Below are 23,584 nucleotides of genomic sequence, written 5' to 3'. Positions count from 1 at the left end.
AGCCAAATAAAACTACATTTTCTTCAAGTACTTGACAGCAGAAACTTCAGAACTTTTTAGAGGAAAGTCTTGCTGGCATATTAAATATTCATAAGTCTCTTTAATGAAAACATTCAGAATTTAATGAAGAATTCTTAGTTTTTGAGACATGACCAAAATGTTGTCCACCGTTGAGAAAATTAAATGAAGACACGTTCACTGTAGATTTATTCCGCTTTATTTACATGCAACAATGCTGTATGTCATGTAGCCACAACAGCCAGGTACACTTTCAAAGGTTTTCCTTCATTTCTTTTCATGGTTCAGCACTTTGTGTGAAGGCTAATACTGATACAGTAGTGTTTCTCTTTGTACAGTTTAGTGGAAACTGTAAATACGATTTTCAGAATTTTAGGAGATTTAAAGGAGCTAAATATAAGATTCTTGCCTATGCTTTTCATTAAAATATGTGTATATATGTATAATATGTATAAAGATATTTAACTGTTGCAAAATATTTAATAAGTACTAAATGACCTTTCAACAGGAACTAAAGTGTGATGTCTGACTTTTGTACAGTACTGTGTATACACCACTGTGTATGTACAAACTCCTTAGCTTATTTTTGTTTATAAAATGGTCATATGTGATTATTTATCGGTCAGATCGAGTAAACTGGACAAATGGAAAGCAAAATGAGACTGGAAGTAAAAGCTTATATATGGCTCCATAAATCTGAAAATCAGTATCTGAAGGTAGTTGTGTTCATTCCAGGTTTCGCATTCACGTCTTAAAAGCATGTAGTCAGTATAACTGAAGGCAAGGTGTTTATACATTGTGTACATTTGTTAATACTTTGTTAATGATGAAATACATATTTTAGTGATATATCTACAAAACATTTGAACACTGGACCAAGAAGCTGAGCACCACCAGTAACAGAGTTTCTCATGTTCCATGTAGTGAAAATTTTTGGCAGAAACAGAAATTTTTCTAAATAACCTGTGAAAAACATATATGCTGATAAATAATGTTTTCAAACAGTATTTCATAAATGTCTTAAGACAAGACCTTCATGTTAAAGCATTCTTTACAGCATAATGATTCTTTTTAAATAATAAGGCATGAATGATAGTGTTAACATTTCCAATAAACAAAACAGCTAATACAGGTTTATCAAGGAACTTCCTTTATCCTGGTGGTGACAAAGCAAACACGGTAATACACTTAACTCTCATATAAACAATCCATATATACAACAAAACAAACTATTTACATGAGCATAAATATATAAATATAGTATCTTTAATACAAAAATAAATACAGTCTCTCTTTAGTCTTTTGTTGTTTTTCTGTTTTAAGTCCCCTAAATTATTTTTTTTTCATCCATCGTGTAATACTCGCTCGCCTAGCTGGCTTTCACAGCTCATCTTGACAACTCCCTGTTGTGTTGCATCTTCAATTGACGTCGTCATGCCAACGGTGTCTGATGATGATATCAGTGACAAGTCTGGAGAAAATATAACCGCCATCAATAACAAAACAATAATCATTGACCATTCATCCTACTTCAGTAAGGTCAGTGCTGTGGTGGATCTGAAGCATATCCCAGGAACGATCGGTACAAGGATGCCAGTGTTTCCCAAGATGCACAAGTTCAGACCTTTAGGAAATTTTACGGTCAATCTACCTACTGGAACATAATAATGTTAGTTCACTAACCTAAACACTGGGTAGAATCGTTCTCCTGCATGTTTTCGGGATGATCAGGGCTTAGGAGCTCTATGGTAGAGTCATCTGGCTCACAGCAGCCGTCGTCTTCCACGTGACCTGGAACACTGCGGACAGCCAAGACACTACGTTAGTAGATATCTAAATCAGCTAGTAAGTTGTCTGAGTTGCAATTGAAAAAGTCAAAGCACTTATTATTCAAAGATGAGCCTGTGACAAACCCTCGTGTAATTACAGTTCTAAGCCTGGCTCAGAACCACTAAAGCTTAGCTTCATTAATGATTCTTACCCCACAGAGTAGTGATAAGCATGGGCATGTCCATTGGAAAGCCTTTGAGGCAAAAATGTGCCATTTTCCATTTCACAATCTGCATCCTCCTGTAATAGAGAGAGATTTTCACATGTCTAGCAAAAAAGTATGCCGTTTATGCAGCTAAGGAAATATCTCAAAGCATTTTTATCCACACTGGCCTCAGTGGGTGTTTCATTCCATTTCTAATCCAGCATGCTTTAAGGTGACTCATGTTTCACTTTGTGCATGCTGAGTGTGTACCTGGTGTAGTCCAGGAAGGCGGTGTGTGAGATGTTTCCCATTGCTGGTGTACTCTCCTTTGGGTGCATACATAGTATGCCCTGGGGACAAGTGGGAATCTACAGGGCAATGCCCTACTAAAGCCATGCCCTGCATCGGCACCATAGTGTACTGGCAGGACGACAGCGGTGCAGAAACAGCTGGAAAACACATATCTGTTGTTTGCTCTGAAATACAAACACATGAAGAGTTTACAAAAGAGCTCAGCTATATCTAAAAATCACATAAACATACAATATACTTCTATTTCTTAAAGGAAATAGAGTACCCTGCTTGGAGATGTTCCCACTAAGCTATAAAGAACAATTGATCAGTGGCACACTCACTCTGCTTGGCCCAGGCTCTCCAAAGACAAAATGGAATGAAGGCTACGATGATGAAAACGAGGGCTCCGAGCACCACCACTCCCACTATAAGGTATGGTAAATCGCTGGGGCGTGGTACTGGGCCTCCCCAATCTGGCCCTTGGGATGAAGTCTCTGGAGTTGTGTGCTTCTGATTGGGTCGGGCTGGAAGTCCAAATAAAAAAACTTTAGAGAGCAGCAATGATAATGGAAGTGTAAGAGTATATCACAAGCTGTGTGTTTATGTGTGTAATAAGTCATGAAAAGGAGAGAGAAAGAAAGACAGCATTAGGAACTCACCTTTTGTTTCTAAGATGACCACATTGCCAAACTCACTCACACCACCCTCGTTAAAACACTGCATCTTAATGTCATACGCTGTTTCAGGCTGCAGGCTGGTTATGGCGTGCCAGTATCGATCTCCTAGAAAAACACAGGACAAGTTTAACCTATTCACCCCAAAAACCTGCCACACTGTCGGCTAATATGAGTTTTTAGATTAAACTAAGCTTTACAGATGACTCACCATCCACAACATCTCTCTTATAGTCACTGTCATTGTCACTGTCAGTGGGTCGGTAATAGATGTAGAAGCCATAGATGGGGGTGTTATTCACTGGTGTGTACTAAGGAGAGAAAAAGTTGTTTCTTTAATAATTGAAGTTAATTATATGACAACTAAAAGATCTGAAATGATGAAGAATTAAAACTTAAGGCCTTTAATTTAAAATGTAGGTAAAGACTTGTTAATAGTCTGCAGACATATGGTGTAGAATGTGGCTACTCACAGTCCACTTAAGGATAATGGTGGTCTCATTGATGGCTTCAGAGTAGGTGATGTAGGGTCCGTCGACTGGCCGGGGGTTGATCTGGCTGCTGCCCATCACTGTGTAGGCTTTGGAGGGGGCACTTGGAGGACTCGCTCCCAGCACGTTCACCGCCAAAACCCGGAACTTATATGAGGTCCCTGAAATACATAAACAACCATGCTGCTTAAACTTAAAGTCTGAAACCGAATTTGTTGCTATGCTATTTATGTTAACCTGATTTTTAAAATCTGCATTTCATATTTATAAATAATTATAGACAAACATAAGAATGCTGATAATGAAGCATACCTTTCTCCAGGCCTTTGATTTGTACAGAGAGGCGTGATGGAGAGATGTTGTCTTCCGCTACCTCCCACTCGCCTCCGGCTCCTCCGTCCTTCCTCAGTTTCTTAAACTCCACTCGAAAGCACTGAATGGGGAAGCCCCGGTTCCCTCGGGGGATCCATGTCACGTAAGCTGAAGTCTCTGATGCTGTGGTTACCGTTGGTCTGTCTGGAGCTTCTGGGGCTACAAGCACATGAAGAGAGAGTTAAACTTAAGCTTGCATTCAGTGCCACTCTTATGCATGCAAATAGTATATACACATACAGTGCATACACAAATACATACATGCGCACACACACAACACACTTACTGTTGTCCTTAGTATGAGTTAGGTTTGAAAAGAGGTTAAGAGACAAAGAACCAAGTTAATATCAAACAGACGGAGTAGAATAGACTGTAGATTTAACACTCAATTACTTATTGTTAAAACAACTTAAAAACACAATGCCCACTACTTTTAAAAGCAAAAAATGTACAAACAACTAAATTCAGCTACTTACGAGACAGACGTGATGGAGACACAGGTGTTTTGGGTCGTTCTATTGCTCCACCTACATTCTTGCGTACTATAAACCAAACAGAATTGTTGAACATTTAGATTGAAAAAAGGCTTCCATACTTGTTCTTTCTAATATATGTTAAGATGCAATACCTTTGCCAGTCCTGAAAGTCATCATGGCAGGCTGACCAAGTCCAGCACAATTCCTTGCTGCCATCTCAACTTCATACAAGCTGGCCGGCTGCAGTTTGGCCAGGACCAGCTTCTGCTCTAAACCAGATATGTTCTTTATGGTCCACTCACTCAGAGAGTCACCAGCCTGAGAAAATGTCCAAGATAAGAAAAATGGAGTTAACTGACATGGACATGTTTGCATTTCTTTAAAGCATTAATTAGGTGAAAAGTGCTTTTACCTTTCTGTACTTGACAACATATTCTAGTACAGGTGCCCCACCATCGTGACGAGGCTCCCAGATGAGCTCATAGTAGTCAGCTGTGCCTGTGCGAGGCTGGCTGAGGATGACCGGAGCCTCGGCCGGTGACACATTCTTAGGGATCTCTGAACAGTCAATGAAAAGCTCTGTGCTGGGTGCCACTGGCCGAGCAGGAGGCAGTTCTCGCAAAACCTGGTCAGGGCTCAGCGGGCGAATGAGGGGCAGTCGACCCGGCCATGAGGGTGCTGAGAGCAAGATAAGAGTGGATTTAACCATCCTTTAGTAAAATATAACGTTAAAATAAAGTAGTGATGGTCATTCTAACACCCTGAAGTGACTCATTCCATTCTATTTTACTTATCTTACTATAAACTTAATGATACATACCAGCGGGCAAAGTTAAGAGTTTTGTTGCAGCCTGGGCTCCGCCCACCCAGTTCTCGGCCATGCATTGGTAGACTCCCTCGTCCTGTGGGCCCACGCTGAGGACACGCAGCATATGTGAAGAGAACCGATGACGTGATGATGGAGTGATTGGTTGAGCGTTATGAAGCCAAACCACACTGGGTGCTGGATTTCCTTGAACTTGACAGCTAAACCTTACTGTGTCTCCCCATGCTGGCTCCTGATGCAGCAGCTCTATGCGCACCTGAGGTGGCTCTGACAGAGGATACAGGAAAGTAATGAATATAAAAATGATAATAAAAAAAGCTGTGTTTGCTATAGACCTATTTTTACATTTTGGCTCTATTCTTTCACTCTCCGGCTCTATTTATCTTGAACTTGATGGTTGGTTGCTAATGAAACAGCAAGCGCTCATTAGGCCAGCAGTAGAGCTGGTTTAATCGAACACATCTGGCAAGAGATGAGCCCAGAAAAACCACCTCATCTTTTCTCAGGCGTACACACGCACTGTTCTCAGCTTTCAAAATGGCACCAGTTATTAAACAGATACAACATGCTGTCCAGGAGTAATACTCATCCATACATATCTGCCAATATTCCTCCAGGCAATATATTTTCAGTATGAAAAATAGTCTTTCTTTGATTAGTGAATGAAATGCGTAACTAATGCAGACTGTGTATCCCATCAGCATGTACAGACTGAGTTGTCCCTACATACCCTGAGCACTTACCGATTACTTGGACATCATAGAGAACAGTCGCTGTGCCAGGAGAGCCCATGCCATTGTGGGCATGGCAGGCATATGTGCCCGAGTCGACATCACTCACAGCATCAATCAGCAGGTTGCTGAGCAGGAAGCGAGTGTTGTTTTGAGGGCTTAGTTCTCGACCGTCTTTTGCCCATGTGACCTGAGGAGTCGGGGAGCCGCTCGCTACACACTCCAGAACCAGGCTATGACCTTTACGCACAGTCATTGCCCGGGAGTCCGGCGGGTAGATGATCTTCGCTGCCTCAGATGTTGAACCTGCAAAAGTAACACGGCTTAGTGACTACAAAGTGTGAAGTTAGACCATTTAGTTGAAAACTAATTTAAGTCGTTACTTTGAAAGTGTTAAATTGTTTTTCTTTTTATCTTTATTATTTATATTTATGTATTGTCCATAACAGTAACAGTGGTTCAACTGTAATATGTAAACGGTTGTAGGAACAGGAGTGTTTTTTGCATTTAAACTCACGGCGAATGCGCAGGCGGTCGGTAGAGGTGGACGTCTTGATCTCCTGAGTTACCGGATTGTAGGCAGCACATTTGTAAGGCCCTTCATCCTCCTGGGTGGCGTTGGCAATCTGCAGGTTACCTGATGGCATGATGAGGTAATTCCCTATAGTGACAAACAAGGGGCAAAGGTTATCACTACACCAACACACTCAGCAAACAAAAAACAAATTGCGTTCATTACTGTTCGAACCACTGATAGTGGATTAGGGGCTGACTAAATTTTTTTTTTATGTGTAACTAAAAAGTAAAACAATTTAGTAAATAACTAAAAAATGTAGAAATAGTTATTCATTTGGCCAGATAAAGTACTTGTTGGAACACAATCCACATCAAACAAAATTTAAAATACGTTGCTAAATAATAAAAGTCATCTATTCTCAGAAAATACAGAGAAAATTAATAAAAATAACGCATGAAAATGAGCCCGCCAGGGGGCGCCAAAGAGCCGACTGCACATGGAACTCGCTAACAGACAGGCCAAAGCCAGGCCAGAGGGTAACAAACCATCCATGGAATGAGAGAAAGATTTACAGATGCCATAAATGATTGGAGAAGTAAAATTAAACAAAAGTATTCCCTTGTTTCAACATATTCCTGATAAGTGGCTTATCTGCTTGTAAGCCATAGGAGAGTGCAGATAAAACATCAGCATTCCTGCAAAATCAGGTTCTTGAGACAAGAAAACTGATAGAGAGAGGTCGGAACGAGAGAACGCTGATGAAAGTTCCAGAGGTTTTTAAGGCTTTACCTTTAGATGTTTCGAGCCATTCCTGCTTGACGCTGTAGCGGACCTGAGCCTGGGGCTGGCTCTCGGGTAGATGACACTCGATCACTGCTGTGTTCCCTTCATCCACCTCAATCTCCTGCTGGTCATCAGGTTCAAAGTCTCGCAGCTCTTTTCAAACACACACACACACACACACACACACACACACACACACACACACACACACACACACACACACACACACACACACACACACACACAAAAGGTAACTAAAAACTGAAAAGTTTATAGCACACTACAGAACTTTACTTTGACCAACCTTAAAATAGACCAACCAGATTCATCATCATATAAACCCCAGTCATCATATAAGATCTCATTAAATTCTAAATTAATGTACAAGTGTGTGCCTTCCTTGAAGCAGCAAAACAATTATATTCTCTGAATTAGAAACTGGAGCGTTACTGCGTGTCATTTTGAGATTTTAGTAGGATATGGGTAGACACCCGATAGCCTTAAGACACAGAGCCAAGGAGTCTGTCTGTTCTGTCCTCTCATTTGCCCATGAGCTAAAATGAGGTCAGAGGCCAAAGGTGACCTTCCTCTTGAGTTTCAGCCAAAGCAAACCAAAGAAAAGTGCATGTGAATGTTTTCCTTTAGTAAACAAGAGAGAAATATTTTCCCCGTTCTAAGAATCAAATAATTTTCCAATATTGTTGATTTCTCCTCTAACAGAAACAGGCCGGTTTCATTGTTCTGAGGTTATATGAACGCTTGTTTTTTATTAAGCTTTATTGCATTCTCTGGCAATTCTGAAGTCTCTCAGTCATGCAGAACTATGATGAGTCAGGGTGGAACTGTGTAAGGTTTGGAGTCCAAAACATATCTCATGACTGGAAAAAACGGAAACAGAACTAGCTGTGTGCTCGGCTCGTAGAGATTCCTTCAGCAGTTGTTGGAGTTAGTTTTCCTTTCAAAGCTCTTATAATATGCATTTATTTTGGTGATAGTGCATCTATGTATATGGTTGTGCAAAATTAATTAACACACTTGAGTTCTAAACCTTTGGTATAATAAATTGCTAGTGCTTGTACACACACGCACTCCCTCTCTCTCACACACACACACACACACACCATTCCAAAGGAGATGAGCATCCCAGGATTTGTTCAGACTGGGTGCAGGCTGAGGGGAGTTGGAGAAAGGTGGTGTGACGCTCCGTTTGCTAAATCAATCAGGGCCTTTTTATAGCTCCCCCCTGCCTGCTTCCCGAATTCCACCCAGCACACCTTTAACCCCCTCCTGCACCAACCCCCACGCTTCAAAACACACACATTCCTGCTTTCAGTACCCCCCCATGAATCAGTCTCAGGTGAACCTGGAGGGCAAGAGAGAGAGAGAGAGAGAGAGAGAGAGAGAGAGAGAGAGAGAGAGAGAGAGAGAGAGAGAGAGAGAGAGAGAGAGAGAGAGAGAGAGAGAGAGAGAGAGAGAGAGAGAGAGAGAGAGAGAGAGAGAGAGAGAGAAGGAGAGGCATGTTTTTTAAAGTACATTTGGGGAAAAAATGAATCATTTATGATGTTGAATGTTTTTTGGTTTTTTTTTTTTTTGATGTGGAATGTTTTTTAGATGAAGTAGTCAATTTTCGAGTGTGCAGAGTACCTGTCGAGTCACTATTTGTAGAAAGCAGACAAAGGCAAAGTGCGTAGAGGATGAATGCATGCATTGTGTGTGCGAGGTGCACTTGGAGTGTGTGTGTGTGTGTGTGTGTGTGTGTGTGTGTGTGTCTGTGTGTGTGTGTGTGTGTGTGTCCTGGAAAGCCAGAGAAGCAGTGGATGCTGGGAGTCACTCAGGATTAATGGTATTTATGAAAATGGATCTGCTTTGCTTCCAAGTCATCTTGGCAATCGTTTCATACACGCTGCAGGCTTTCTTAGTATTCATCATTCTTGTGTGGGGAGCTGTGGAGCCTCTGTGTGTGTGTGTGTGTGAGTATGTGTGTGTGTGTGTGTGTGTGTGTGTGTGTGTGTGTGTGTGTGTGTGTGTGTGTGTGTGTGTGTGTGTGTGTGTGTGTGTGTGTGTGTGTGTGTGTTTGTGTGTGTGTGTGTGTGTGTGTGTGTGTGTGTGTGTGTGTGTGTGTGTGTGTGCCCTTGCTTCTGGGAAGCCTGGAATATGCCATTAAATTTGACTCAGAGAAAGCAGCTACAGTCTGCATCACATCAGAGCAGTGTGTGTACGTGTGTTACTAGGTAATGGAGACATGATAAAAACAGTTCAGATTCCGTGTAGGTTGCATGAGTTGTGTTGCTTGTAGTATCTCACATAGCGACCACTACAGTTTACAGTTTGGCCTGTCCAGTGTTCTTTTTTTTAGTGCTGATAAGAAACAGTAGAAACTATATATAAAGCTAACTCACTAAAAACATTAATCAGTTAATATTGGTAATATCATACTAGCTTTGATGGCAGATTAGCGATGGCAAATTAGCAAACTGTACTAGCAGCATACACTCACCAAAGACACCAACAATCTCCATAGACAATTTATGAGAGATTGGATATGAGAGAATGAAATAAAACTTGATGAAACCAGACTGTGAGTGGGGAACTGAAAAAACCTTCGGTCCCAGGTGCCCCATAGGACGGGTCCAAGGAATCATTGAGACAATCGTTTTGATGTCTTCTCTGGAATTTACTGTATCATTTCAAATTTGCATAGAATTAAATTTTGAAGCTGCAGTTCCTTTCTGAAAAAAAGCATGAGCAACTCAGTGGGTGATCATAATCCAAGCTAGGAATGAATTTGGGCCCGATGTGTGTGAGATGGAGTGAGAGGAGTGTGTGTTGGCTCACAGGCGAGAGAGGCTTGCTTGTCTCAAGAAGAATTTGATTGGAGAAGTTGAAATAAAACACAGCCGTCTCCCCGGTGGGAGTGAGCTCAGACAGGATTCCTACAGCGGCAGATACCAGGCAGAGCCAAGCTTTTTCACAGAGCAAAGACAAATGAGAAAAAAAGCCACACAAGTGAAATATGGAGGCAAGACTCTACACACACACACACACACACACACACACACACACACACACACACCCAAAAGACTTGTTCCCCTCTCTGGATGATGGAAGAGGGGTCTTTATTAAATTAAGCTCTGGCTAAAATTCCACATCTGCAGCCCCGTCAGCCTGATTCATAGGGGAGAGGGGCCTTATCACTTACATCTGATACACATACAACCTACCTCCTCATTTTTTATGCTTCAGGAAATGGGAGTCTGGGAGAAGAGAGAGAGAGAGGCACAGAGAGTCCAGGGAGGCAACTGGAGAAGGAGAAAAATAAAAAAAAAAAGGAATGGGGAAAAAAAGAAAAGAAAAACAGGGAAGGGGGAGAAAGAGACAAGGGACTGAAAGTGCTCTTTGAGTGGAGCGAAATTTAACGCTCCATAAAATACTTGGAGAGGAGACGTGGAGAAGAGAAGGGGAGATGATGGAAAGTGTTTTTGTCTCATTTGCAGAGGTCGGGATGGAGACAAAGACCTCATCACACTCATCATACTGGTTCCTGTTTCAACTAGCTGCAGAGTCAAAGTGTGTACACAGTTGAAACATTTTTCATAAATACATATGTCCAGCTCACACACGCACACATGCGCACATGCACACACACTGCATAGAGAAATAGAAAACTCTCCCCAAACACACACACGCACATACACACAACCCAGAGGAATGCAGTGGAGAACAGGGAGGAGGCCCTGCACTAATGGGCCCGTGTCTCACCCACACACAGGTTACATTACACACCCCTGCCTATGTTGGCCCCAAGCACAGTGGCACATATGCACACACACAAACACTCTCTCTCACTCTCCCACAAACACACCAGCACTAAGAGCACTAGTCTACAATCTGGCACGTCACCACTGTACACAACCACTACAGACTCCATCACTGTCCAACACCAGCACCAGAGCCAAAATCCTGCAGAACTAAAACTGCATCACTGCTGCAAACACACACATTCTCAAAAACAGACACTGCAACTAAACTAAACTAAACTAAAGCTAAACAAGACTGTATGGTTTTATTTATAAGTATTAAGCTTTACTGGGATGATTTTAGATGAAGGGGTAAAGTAATTACGGGAGGGTAACTATATCTCAGATATATCTCAGATCTAAATCCATCCTGACTGCATACATGCAACTGGAAAGATGTAAAAGATGCCATCTTTTACATTCCAGAAAACTACCAGGAGTTTAGACAAGTTATAAAAGTTGTTACGGTCCTGTAAAAATCATTATAAAGGACATAACAATCAGTATGTATTACAGTGAGGTGTGGATAGTACAAGACAACCAAAACAGCCAGCTGTGTAATTTATACAGATATCAGTTGTGCAGTGTGTATCAATCAGATTTCCTACAGGTGTTTCAAAGCAAGATTACACAACAGACTCACAAAGACGTTTCTTCATCCCATGAGTGTATAGGGGGAAAAAAGAGAATATGTCCCAGTGCAGAGTTTTAGACACTGTGTACTCACTGGCTGCAGTGACATTAGCAGGCACGCTGGCTCGTGATCCGGCACTGGTGCTGGCCACACACTGGTATCGTCCCAGCGTGTTGTTAGAGAGGGAGGGGATATAGAGTGCGTCCGTCTGCATCTTCACGCCCAGCTCTGCCTCGTCACCGTTGGCGAACAGCTTGCGGCCGTTCAGACGCCAGCTGATATGGGCCTGACTGGGTTGAGCACTGCATCGCAGGGTCACGCTGCCCCCCAACTTCTGCACCACGGACAGTGGCTCCTCTGTGAACACTGGGACATCGTTGTCTAGCCGGAAGGAAAAAGAAATTAAGATGCAACTTCTGTTTGGATAATGTAGAGGTTTGATGTTTTACTGTAATTCTGTAATTCACACGAGACCACTAAAAATTCCAGATTTGAGATTTATATAACTGTAGATATGAAGTTGGAAGCTTACCAGTGAAAGCAGAAGCAACCTGCAGACAACAAAGAAGAGCTGAACACAGAGCACAAAGCACCCGAAGTCTCCGATGCCACGCTATCCAGTCCACCATTCTCGACATCTTCCATATACCACCTCTGCCATGCGGGGAGAGAGAGAAGGAAAGACAGAAAACTGTTAAAAATCAGAACAGCAGGACATCAAACTTGCATTGTAACAAATACTTTCCGTCAGAAACAAAATCAAACAAACCCAGTCAGTAATAGAGAAATCAGTAGCGTGGGAGTATCAGTATGAGTTATATGGCTACAAATGTGTAGCCGTTCAGGTCTCCTACTAGCAAAACACAGTCACCGAATGTTATTAAACATATCAAGAGAAAATAAAGACGCTAGCCAGACTTTTTGTGACAGAACCCAACAGCTCATAGAAGAAATGGTGTCCATTGACTTGATGGCTTTTAGTTTCAGAATTTGCTATTTCATACATTTACATATAATTACACTGTTAGCTAAAACTTTTTAACCCTTAACAGGTTTCTGGGCAACCAAGAAGCAGCTTTTGTCTGCTGGGTGAGAAAGAGTGGAATGGATTTATCACTCGTCCACCTTTTAGGGAAAAAAGGAAATCGTGTCCAAGATTGAATTAGTTTAATTTGAGAGATTTTCTTTCATTTTGGGAGAACATAACCGGTGCACCCGCACCCACTCGCCATGATGTTAAGGCGGGCGCCAGGATAGCGGAGCCGAAATCTGAGCCGCCCCTCATTCAGGTGTAACTGATACAGGTAGAAGCCCGGTGAGAGAGAGAGAAAAAAGAGAGAGGCCCAAACAGAGGCTGCATTATTCATCCACAGCACAAACAGAGACAGAGAGAGAGAAGGGGGTGGTGGTGGTAATGGTCAGTCTATTAACAGTTAATGCAGGAAGGAGCTTTTCTCTCTCTCTCTCTCTCTCTCTCTCTCTCTCTCTCTCTCTCTCTGCCAAGTTTCCCGAATTCTTTCCTGTCAGGTTAAACTAACAACTTCCCGTCAGGATGAGGAGGGTGGTCCATTGCTCCCAAATTGCCAATCTCTCTCTCTCTCTCCCTCTCTCTCTCTCTCTTTCACTCCTGTCTTCATACCAGTCTGTAATTTTACAGTAAATGATTAATGACACAAAAGGCCTCAGGACTCCAAATATTGCTGCTTGTGCCTTGAGACGTGAACCTGTTTGAGTTACAGTCGTTTGCTGTTTAAATTTCTCACACTAAACAGAATGCGATGTATTTAAAGACTTTAGCATCGACCATAAATAAATGTTTTCCTTACTACTGCCAAAAAACCAAAACATCACACTGACTGAACAAAGCTGCAAACTGCAGTTAACATGCTTTTCCTAAACAAGAGGCTTATCTTTCTCATTTATGTGAGCCTCTCTCTCTGTCTTTCTCTCTCTCTCTCTCTCTCTCTCTCTCTCACACACACACACACACACACACACACGCACACACACGCACACGCACACACACACCACTGTTTTTGTATCTCTTTAGGCAAGCAGAAAGGACTTGACACTGAAACTTCATCTCCAGGAGGGAAGCATAACAAGTAAGCAGAGCTCTTGTCCATCTGACTAAACAGTCAACACTCTCAGCAGCGGGACAAACATCTGCATTTGTCCTGACAGCTGTGTGAAAGCTGCCAGTCTGTTTATTGATTAATTCGTTTGTTGCAGTTCTTTACTCCAAAAACACGTGTCGTTTCGTCTACACTGCTTCTCTATGTTGCTCTCTAACTTTCTGTCTCTCTCCCAGGTCCATATCTGTCTCTTGCTGTCAGTCTTTCATTTGTACGTCAGTCTTACTCCATGTCTTGTTCTTAATGTCCGTCTCTCATTCTCTGTGTGCCCCCATGTCTCTGTCTCTCCCTCTGTCCTTCCATCTCTGTCTCTCATAATGTGTGTCTGTCTCTCATTCTGCCCCAACTCTATCGCTCTCACTGTTTAATGTTTTATTCTTCTTTAACTCTGGCTCTCTCTGTCTCTGTCCTTCTCTATCCCCCTCTCTCAGTCTTTCTCTGCTCCTCCCCTCTGTCTCTCTGTTCAGGTCTTGGATTACAATTAACATTCTTTCCACTGGTGTGACAAAATGCAGCTATTGAAATCCTGTACCAACACAAGTCCAGTGACTGCAGACTTCTATTGATTTATTTGTTAATAAACTCTTTCTAATAATACGACTCACGACCTAATACGAGGAGCACAAGCCTCGGAAACTATTTTGTTTACCGATATTAAGTCAGCAATGGTAAATGAATCAGGAATTTAAGTTCATGTCATCTTTATTATAGTGAGAGTTTTATAATTATCAGTACTCCTGTGAGTAGAACGTCGAAAACTTCAACACTGAGGGACACACAGCTGTCCTGAGTCAATTTGATACACCACCTGTCCCAAGCATCAAAACTTCATACACACACTTCATTCCAATACACTCATCTCACCACCTCAGTCTTTTATGAGTGAGTGTAGAGCATGTAAAAGTCACTTCACAAAGTTTCATTGTCACTGAGCCCTTTTTTTCCCCTCTGGCCACTCAGTGCACTATTGTCCCTGCTGCCTGTGTGAATAAATTCATTTTGACAACCCTGCTAATTGGATAAACCGGCTCTCTGCACGCTGTGAGCGCCTCTCACGCCGTTCACATTCCATCTGCTTTCTGGTGCGGAGGGAGGAGAAGAAGAACGAGGGATGAGGGAATAGGATGAGGAAGGGGTAAGGTGGAGGGGGTCGTCTTAGTGTCTTAGCTCCTTCTCGGGAGCTGAGCTGCTGAATATTTATCGGCCTTCTCTCTCTCTCTCTCTCTCTCTCTCTCTCTCTCTCTCTCTCTCTCTCGCTACCCATTTATGTCCTTCAACAGGCATCGCAAATTCTCCAAACAACACAAAGTGCCCCCCTCCTTTAGATAAACACATGCGGTGTCAAGTGTGAGGAGTGCTGGGTTCAACTGGCTGCGCGGGCTTGCAGTCCACAATGCCCGGCCGAATAGCTGCCATGCGGGAGGCCCGTTGCTCGGGGTGACGCTAACAGGCAGAACGCACCTTAATAGAGTGGAGAGTCATTGTAAAGCAGTGAGCCGGCGCGAGGACAATAACCCCAAGGCCCCAGTGTGAAAAGAGAGACGCTTCTCTGAAGGGCCAGAGGAAGAGCTGATGGGCTCAATGGTCAAAGGAAAGGACCAAAGGAGGGGCCGGGGGCTCGATGACCAAGTGTGTTAGAGAGATGGGAGCAGTGGTCATGGTAGTGAGGGGGTGGAGGTGAGTCGAGATGGATGTGAGATGGGGGTTTTTTACACGGTTAATGAAACATCCAGCTTAATAACGGAGACGTCACGCAAAGGAGCAATGTGAAATGGTTGATGGCTGCGAAATAAATCTAAATGCTGAGGAAAGCTTGTGTGGTATCAAGCCACATGCTTTTTAACCACAACAGTGTTATTGTGCTGACAAATAAAACGCATTTCTTTCCATTTTATTCCAGATATATAAGTGTATATCGTTAAGAGTAGAAATGTAAAAGTTAAAGCACTCAAACGATGTAAAATATTTATATCATATAATATCCAGATTATTCAACAATACGGAAACATGGCCGTGGTTCATGATGTGTGGATTTTTAAGGGTTAACTAACATCAGAGATCTGTGTCTAATTTTGCCCATTTTGGGCCTGGGTGTAAAATATAAAAATATATTTGTCAATATAAGGGCAAAAAAAAGGATATTTGGAATAGTCATGTAGTAATCATGTAGTGTAAAGATTCATTAGAATTTGGTTCTCTGACTCCACTGGTGCACCATGTGATAATCTGTTCACTGAAGCACACATCAATTGATCCAAACATAACTTCTGGAATGTTCCTAATGGAGCCAAAAGGCTGTATGGCAGGTGGAAACACAGCAGACTCTCATTGGTGCTGTCTGGACTCTAGCAAACATCAGTCGCTCCCAAGCTTGGAAATGAAACATCAAAAGCACCACTAACGAGGTCAATACTCCCTCCTCGATAACCCCCCTCCTCGCCAATGTATTAATGAGCAGCAAAGCCTAAACCCCCACACTGACAAGGGAAAGGGAAAAAATCCTAATGAGATGCAGAAGTTCTCAGGGTATTAACGAGCAAAAGACCAAGCCAAGTACAGGATTTCTAATCAATGATGAAGGAGGGCATTTGCATAATTTATAGTAGATGCTTCAATTAGCAAAGCATGCAGTAATTAGTGGATCCGGGCAGCGACGTGGTCACATGACCTCACGGTTCAGTATGGCTACAGGTGGCCTTTCAGATCTGAACTCTAACACAATATACTAAATAATTTGGTCAGTTAATGATTTTTTTTAATTGAGTTTTTAAAATAAATTTGATTAGTGCTGTAAGTCATAAATACAGTATAGTCGTGTTCTTCTATGAATCTACAAACCTAAAGTCAAACAATCCACAATGCTAATCATCCAAAGGAAAATAATCATCCACAGGCACTAGGTTACAAGCTGACATTAAATTTAAAACACACGTCCACACGTCCACACACACACACACACACACACACACACACACACACACACACACACGCACACAGAGAGAGAGAACTAGGCTTAGGCATGTTGTCAAGTCTCCAACAATAAATCCCAAACTTCTGCAGCAAGCACAGACACACAAGGCTGTAAAATTCTCGTAAGCATAAATATGTGATCCTCTGCATCAGCACATGCTCACACACACACACACACACACACACACACACACACACACACACACACACACACACACACCCCTACAGTGCATGCAGGTGAGGGGGAAAAAAGAGGGAAGGATGGCTGGAGGGGCCCCTGCTATTCTGGAAACTACTTCATCATCGTGAATGGAACCAATTTTAAATCAAAAGCAATTTCTCCGCATTATTCAGCAGGAACCCGAAGCCCTCAGACTGCCTGTCTGCACACCAATAAGTCTTACAGAAAGGAGAAGGAGAGAAAAAAGAAAAGAGGCGAGGGGAAAGTGCGTAATGCAATAGTAATAAAGAGTGCATAAACTGTTTTATAAGCACCAGTTGGTGTGATAAAGTGCAGTTGCTTTAGCGAGTGGCTTGAGAAGTAAACACGACAAATGAGGAAAGCAAACAGCCGTGACGTTTAAGCGTGGTCTAAAAACAGAATGTGAGGGGTAGCCCACACGTGCACACACACGAATACACATGCGCACACACACGCACACACACACACACACTCCTGGCCTCTATAACACTTGCAGGACCCATGACCACATGGTTTGTGGACACATCAAGGTCAAAACCAACCACTGAATAAACAAACACTTAGAGTTACTACATCATACGGTGGCCTCCGAGCTTCTGAACACACCATGGCATCATGCCAACGTTGATCTCAACAAGAAAAACTAGATTGTTGGAAGGGCAATGCTTTACTTATTTTAACACTGACACACATCTGATGTGTTTAATGATGCTGGCACTAATTGGTTAGTTGATGCTGCATTTTCTTTATTCAAGAAGCCACCGATTCTGTGTCATCACCAGAACGGTTACCATAAAATAAGAAACTTAATCAATTTCTAAATCAAGGATAACTATCAGCTTCCTGTGTTAAATCAAAAAAGTTTATGACAAGACAATTTAACTCAACATCATATTAACAGGAAATCCAGCACAACGTTGATGCAAACGCTGGACTTAAGAGTCAGACTCGGTTACATCAGACACATCAGCATGTTCAGACTAGGTGGTAATCTACAGGATGAAGAGAGCGATGGTGTTATGAGTATTATTAGCATGAAAATTTGAGTAGATTGTGCAGCAGATGAGGAGGTGTGAGAAATAGACAAACTGCAGGGACAATGTGCTTCTGCATTACTCTCTTCAGTCACTCATTACTCTCAGTGATTTCAAGACAGAATGTTTTAACTATGTCACACCGTCCTGTTGGGTTTCTGAAACATTTTTCAAACATTGTTCTTGAACACATCCACAGGCTAGACCGCTTAGCATCATTTAGATGCTGACAGGAAGCCAAGCCACAATGATCTTCATAAGTTACGCCATTTGATGCCGTTTGTTTAGCCAATTAGCACTTCCTGTCTTTTAGTGTAAGTCCATGATAACACTTTAATAACTTTTTTACTTAGGTCATTTTAGTAATATCTGACTCCTAAATAAAATTCTTGACAGATGCTACATTCAGATTATAAAGGTTGCAGCTACTTGAGTCTTTTTGCAAGCAAAATGCCAGAAAAGTGACAGTGTATCAGATCACGATGACTGACTCTGCATTGTTTTGCACCAAAATGCAGATAAAATAAATTAAAGCTAGAATCACTGGTATAGTTTGTATAATCTCATATTTAAATTATAGGTAAAAAAATTATATTAGTTTTCATTAGATATCATTAATTAGGTTATGAAAGGACTGTTATCCTCAACCTTAACCCTGACATTAACCGTCAACATTTTGTACATAGATTGTGTAAATTCATAAGCAAGTGACTTCCTCTATCCATGCTTAAAAGGAGTTGTCATGTGTGTGTTCGGCGCTTGTGTGTGAAGGCAATATTGACAGTGTTTGCTCTGTAAATGAGAGTTAGTGCGAGTGTGTGAATGGAGTGTGTCTCGGTTTCTCTTGGCTCGTCGAGCGGCCCTTAATCTCTGTTCAAATATCTACTTGACAAATGCTGTTGACTAGGCTGTTTGTCCTGACACACGCTTACATACTCACACACACACAGCTTACTTACTTATGAGCCTGGAGTTCATCAGCCGGCTCGTGACCCCGTGCCAGACGCACTCGTGCAAACAACAACGTGTGTGTGTGTGTGTGTGTGTGTGTATGAGAGAGAGCGAGCTTGTGATGCCTGTTATGCTGCAGATATCCTTAACAAACTATAGACAGCCATTCAAAGAAAATCTTACAAGGTACAAAAAAGTGTGTACAAATCTTTCTTTCTCTACTCCAATCAGAAAGGGGTTTGGTCGACGTAGACACACCTCCACCAATCTGCATGCAACATGTTGTACAGAACCAATCGGTGCCTCCTGGGCCTCAAAACAGAAACATAAGTGCTCTGCCACATGGCCTCCAAACCACGACATCGTTCTTCTTAAAGAACATGTCACAGATGGTCCACATGGTCATGGAGAACATCAGCTCAAACTTGGTCTATCTCTGTGCTGAAAATTTCGTTTAAATATCTCATGATCACACTATTTTATAAGAAGCAAAAAAAAATATTAATTTACAAGATACAGGAACCAAGTCCATAAATAGATTAATGGTCAAACGTGAAATTAGGGCATAATCGTAAAAGTCATGCCATGCTACATTATCAATACTATATCGTTATAACCCCCTTAACTAACTCTTCATGTAGCTTTGAGAGTGTTGAATGTCATTCTGGATCTGAACTTATGGAGTTCAAAAGTTAAGAAGGTAAAAGCCCAGGTGAAACAGGCTCGGATGAAATCGGATGATGTTCCATCACCCAGCGTATGACACACTGACATTCAATCAGAAAAATAAGCCAGAGAAATTGAGGGCATTTATCAACAGCAAAGTGACAAGCTCTACATTCCTGTATGAGAAGATAATCCTGATTGGAGAGCATCTCCTCCACCACACACACAAGCTCGCTAGTTGTTGCCTGCAGGCTGTTATGACTGTATAAGCATACCGGCTGAAGCGGACATAAAAGTCTACCCCGAGGAAGCTTTTTTTTGTGTTCCTTTCGTGAATTAAGAGTGAAGTTACACCCTTTAAGAAAACAATAAACCTTTCCAAAGGCAGTGCTAGCACCGCAAAAAAAAAACCCTCCCCTGCCAGAAACACGACGCGCTCTCAATCAGAAACAGAAGGTGACCCGAGGGAAAGGACAGGTCTATAAAACGTGATTTCACGCTCCCCCAAACTCTGAAGGGTGCTTTTTACTTCCTGAAAAAGAGGATCCTTAAGGCTCTTCCGTGGAGCTGGACTTATAATTACTATTATTATTACTACTATTATTATTACAACAAGCCTAAAGTAGGTGAAGAGTCGCTATGGTGCTGAGATATCAAGGTTCTTCATAGCGTGTAAGAAAGTTTGAGGGGAACAAAATGTCAAATTTTACAGTCTCCTCTCACTTAGCATTAAAGTTGTGATGTGACATGATGAGCTCCTTGACCTTTAAAACAGGTTCTGAACAAATAAGTTCACACTGAAGCTGTTTTTCTCTTTTTTTGCTTCATGTACTTTCTTCTTGGCAATATCCTTATCATTCTACCTCTCCCTGAAACATAATACCCTCATCCCTCTCTCTAATGTGCCTCCATCAACTTCCCCAAAATCCCCAGCCCAGCTTGCTCACCCCAGATACCTGTTACACCAAAAGAATTCAGGGCTGTGAGGGCATGTCGATGAAAATCTGGGCCTACATCTGCACACAGCTAATAGGCCTTTGCCAAATAACGCCCTAGCCAAATAAGGTCAGAATGCCACAGCAGCCAACAACATAATCAGGCTGGATTCAATTACAAAATAACTTTGATCCACCCGACCGCCAATCATCAACAAAAACGCTGTAGCCAACGTTTTTTTCTTCCTTTCCCCACAAATTGAGTTTGGTGTGATCGAATATCTTCTCTTCATGTCTGTAATACAATAGCTGAATCTTAACGACTGGGGCACTGACAGCATTACTGCTCCCTTTATTGACAAGAATGTTTTTAATACTCGGTGAAGCAGTCAGAGTGGGATTTGTTCCAAATGACAAAACGATCCTTAAAAGTCAATCCTGTACATATGATATCTCCTAAAGTCTCAGAAAGCAAAGCCCTAAAGGAAAAAAGTTGCCTTTTTTGTGAGAAGAGACGTTATTACCACTGGATATCAAACATTTCTATGTTTATTATTTAGTACCTGCAAAAACTAGACAGTGATGAGGTTTATTGGCACTGAAATCTAATTAGACTGCTCGTTATTCAGCATATGTTACATACCCTAACGTGAAAATATTTATTAAATACAATTCAGGGACATGGAGCTGAATCAATCATTTCATGTCAAAGACATGAACCAACTTTAAAACAATATTATTAGTAAATATATTCAAACCTTAGTTTAAACCTTCAGCCTTTTATTCAGATTATTATCATTTACTTACTATATAATAATCACTATGTGTATGACAAGTAATACAGAATGTATCTAGTAACAAGAGTGTCGACTGGACGGACAGATGTTACTTCACAGGTTTAGTATGTACGTATATTAATATATTTATATTAATACTTGGTTAACATTCCCAAAAAATGATGCTCATTTCTACAAATCAAATTGAAAACCTAAGAAACAGCTAAATATACAATAAATATTTCCAGTAAACAACAGGCACTAATTTTACATAACAGATATAAAATATGTCGATATTCTGAATTTATATATTAACCACATAAGCTTTTATACTAATCAGCGCAGTATTCGTGTAATTATATGTTCCTACTGTATACATCAGTAACTGTACTGAAAATAATACAAAATATAAACAGCTTCAAGGAGGATTGTAACTCCAGGATTGATTTAAGGTGCTAATATGAGTGACGTTTTCAAAGTATTAAATTAACACCATCACCAAAAAAATGTGTATTTCATCTTTATAAAATTCTAAATTAAAATAAAAATCTTAAGGATAAAGATGCCAACATGTTTCATTCCCAATACAATAGAACAAAAACATACAATACTGCTTATTACACATAAAAAATATAATAACTACAAAGTAAATAAACCCATTTAGATTTATTTAATATTATATATTTAGCCTTAAATACCTTTTATATGGACTGAAGCCTGGATTTTTTTTTTTATTTTGACAAACATCGTTAAGTATCATCACTAAAACTGTACCAATGCCAATACCACACTACATTATTTTGTTCACTTTTAACTCTAATTGTAATCATTAAATGAATTAAAGAAACACTTAAAAAGCCATACAGATGTATATAACATACAGAAAAGCCATACAGATGTATATAACATACAGAAAAGCCATACAGATGTATATAACATACAGAAAAGCCATACAGATGTATATAACATACAGAAAAGCCATACAGATGTATATAACATACAGAAAGGCCATAAAGATGTATATATAACGTTACACTGCAGCCAGTGAGCTTAGCATCACAGCAACACATCACTCACGTAGTAACTTTCAACTAACTGTTGGAGGAAAAGTTTTAATATTGGTTTTTTTTTTTAAATAAGAATATTTTCTAAAAATTAAATAGTGCATATACAATGGTTTTATAATGTCGCGGGTGGAAATTAAGCGTTTTTAAAGCGAGCACCGAAACAAAACACTGAGGCGAAGTTAACTGTTAAGTGTTAGCTAGCTTAGCAAGCGCCTCATCCGAGAGCAACACACACAATTCTTACCTTTAAAGCTTCATTTCTATTTCTATTTCTGTCACGAACACAACGTTTCAGTGGTGAAACGTCATTCGAGACATTTTAGACACATTTCTAGTGAGCGGTGGTGTTGAAAAAAATAATTATGAAGCACTCGGCTAAGTTAAAAACATCAGCGTGAATGTTTTCGACTTACCAAAAAAACGAGTGCTGAAGATGAAGCTGTTTTTTCTCTATGGAGTGTGAAGGTTTTTCCCAACAACGTCGTGCTGAAATTAATCCCAAACCCCCCAAAAAAAGAAGCAAGACTGTTTCTTTGCCTTTTTCCCACCCTCTAAAGCGCTGAGCTAGTTTAGTAATTTACTGCGGTGGGACCGACATTTTCTTCGGCTCCCCCAAACTTGTCCCATTGAAAGGCCGTTTTTGGATGACTGAGCTCTCTCACAATTCTCCCTTTGGCTCTGCTTCGGCTCCTCCCACTTTCCCGAAAAAAAGAGGGAGGGATCTGAACAATAGATCCCCAAATCTCAAATCTGAGCTCGGGTCTGTGTCTTTCTACACCTCCTGCAATTTTCATAGAAAATCTCAGCACATATGCGTGGCTATTCTTTGTGCACAAGCTCCTTGACCTTAAGGACCACTACCGCAAAACTGCAAAAGTTATTTAGAGGAAATTAGGAATCCTCCAGAGAACCCCCCCCCCCCTCCACTCCTCCTCCCTGCATGTTTTCCCCGATTTGGTATGCGATCGTCCCCTCAGGGTTTTGCCCCGGTTTGCATTGTGCCCCCTGTGTTATTGAGGCTCACGGTCGCTGAGTGCAGCTGTGCTGGGCCACCAGAGTCAAACCACAGAGATCACAGCAAACTCGATATCCTACCTCGTTCTCATTTTCTCTATAGATCTGGACATTCTTTCTCTAACCCACCTTTAACTGTGGATTCAGATGTCACTGCCTCACAGCACAAGGTTCCCCAGTTCAATCCTTTCTGTGTCCTTCTGGGTTTCATCATGGTTCTTTGGTTTCCTCTCATCCAAATCAGGC

At 41.3% G+C, this 23,584-nt stretch overlaps 1 protein-coding gene across 1 annotated transcript; it reads right to left on the bottom strand.

The window, feature by feature from the left end:
* Positions 1-199: 199 nt before the first annotated feature.
* On the bottom strand, positions 200-23,003 carry boc (BOC cell adhesion associated, oncogene regulated). The gene is made up of 19 exons (XM_027175316.2): positions 22,738-23,003; positions 12,121-12,242; positions 11,682-11,969; positions 7,164-7,310; positions 6,375-6,518; positions 5,870-6,163; positions 5,121-5,393; positions 4,713-4,978; positions 4,453-4,618; positions 4,301-4,366; positions 3,765-3,983; positions 3,435-3,613; positions 3,173-3,272; positions 2,947-3,069; positions 2,629-2,811; positions 2,264-2,469; positions 2,000-2,088; positions 1,702-1,817; positions 200-1,489 (listed from the first exon to the last, which is right to left on the bottom strand). The coding sequence occupies exons 2-19, from the start codon at positions 12,224-12,226 to the stop codon at positions 1,362-1,364; spliced, it is 3,093 nt and encodes a 1,030-aa protein (XP_027031117.1). The 5' UTR covers positions 12,227-12,242; positions 22,738-23,003; the 3' UTR covers positions 200-1,361.
* Positions 23,004-23,584: the final 581 nt, after the last annotated feature.

Source organism: Tachysurus fulvidraco, chromosome 25 (assembly GCF_022655615.1).
Source record: "Tachysurus fulvidraco isolate hzauxx_2018 chromosome 25, HZAU_PFXX_2.0, whole genome shotgun sequence".
Taxonomy (NCBI): Eukaryota; Metazoa; Chordata; class Actinopteri; order Siluriformes; family Bagridae; genus Tachysurus; species Tachysurus fulvidraco.
This window is presented reverse-complemented; position numbering and strand designations above follow the sequence as displayed.

Coding starts and splice junctions, on each gene's coding strand:
- boc (XM_027175316.2), bottom strand. CDS start 12,226: ATGTCGAGAATGGTGGACTGGATAGCGTGGCATCGGAGACTTCGGGTG. Junction 3,614..3,764: donor AATCAAAGGCCTGGAGAAAG/GTATGCTTCATT, acceptor TATGTATTTCAG/GGACCTCATATAAGTTCCGG. Junction 2,812..2,946: donor GGTCATCTTAGAAACAAAAG/GTGAGTTCCTAA, acceptor TTGGACTTCCAG/CCCGACCCAATCAGAAGCAC.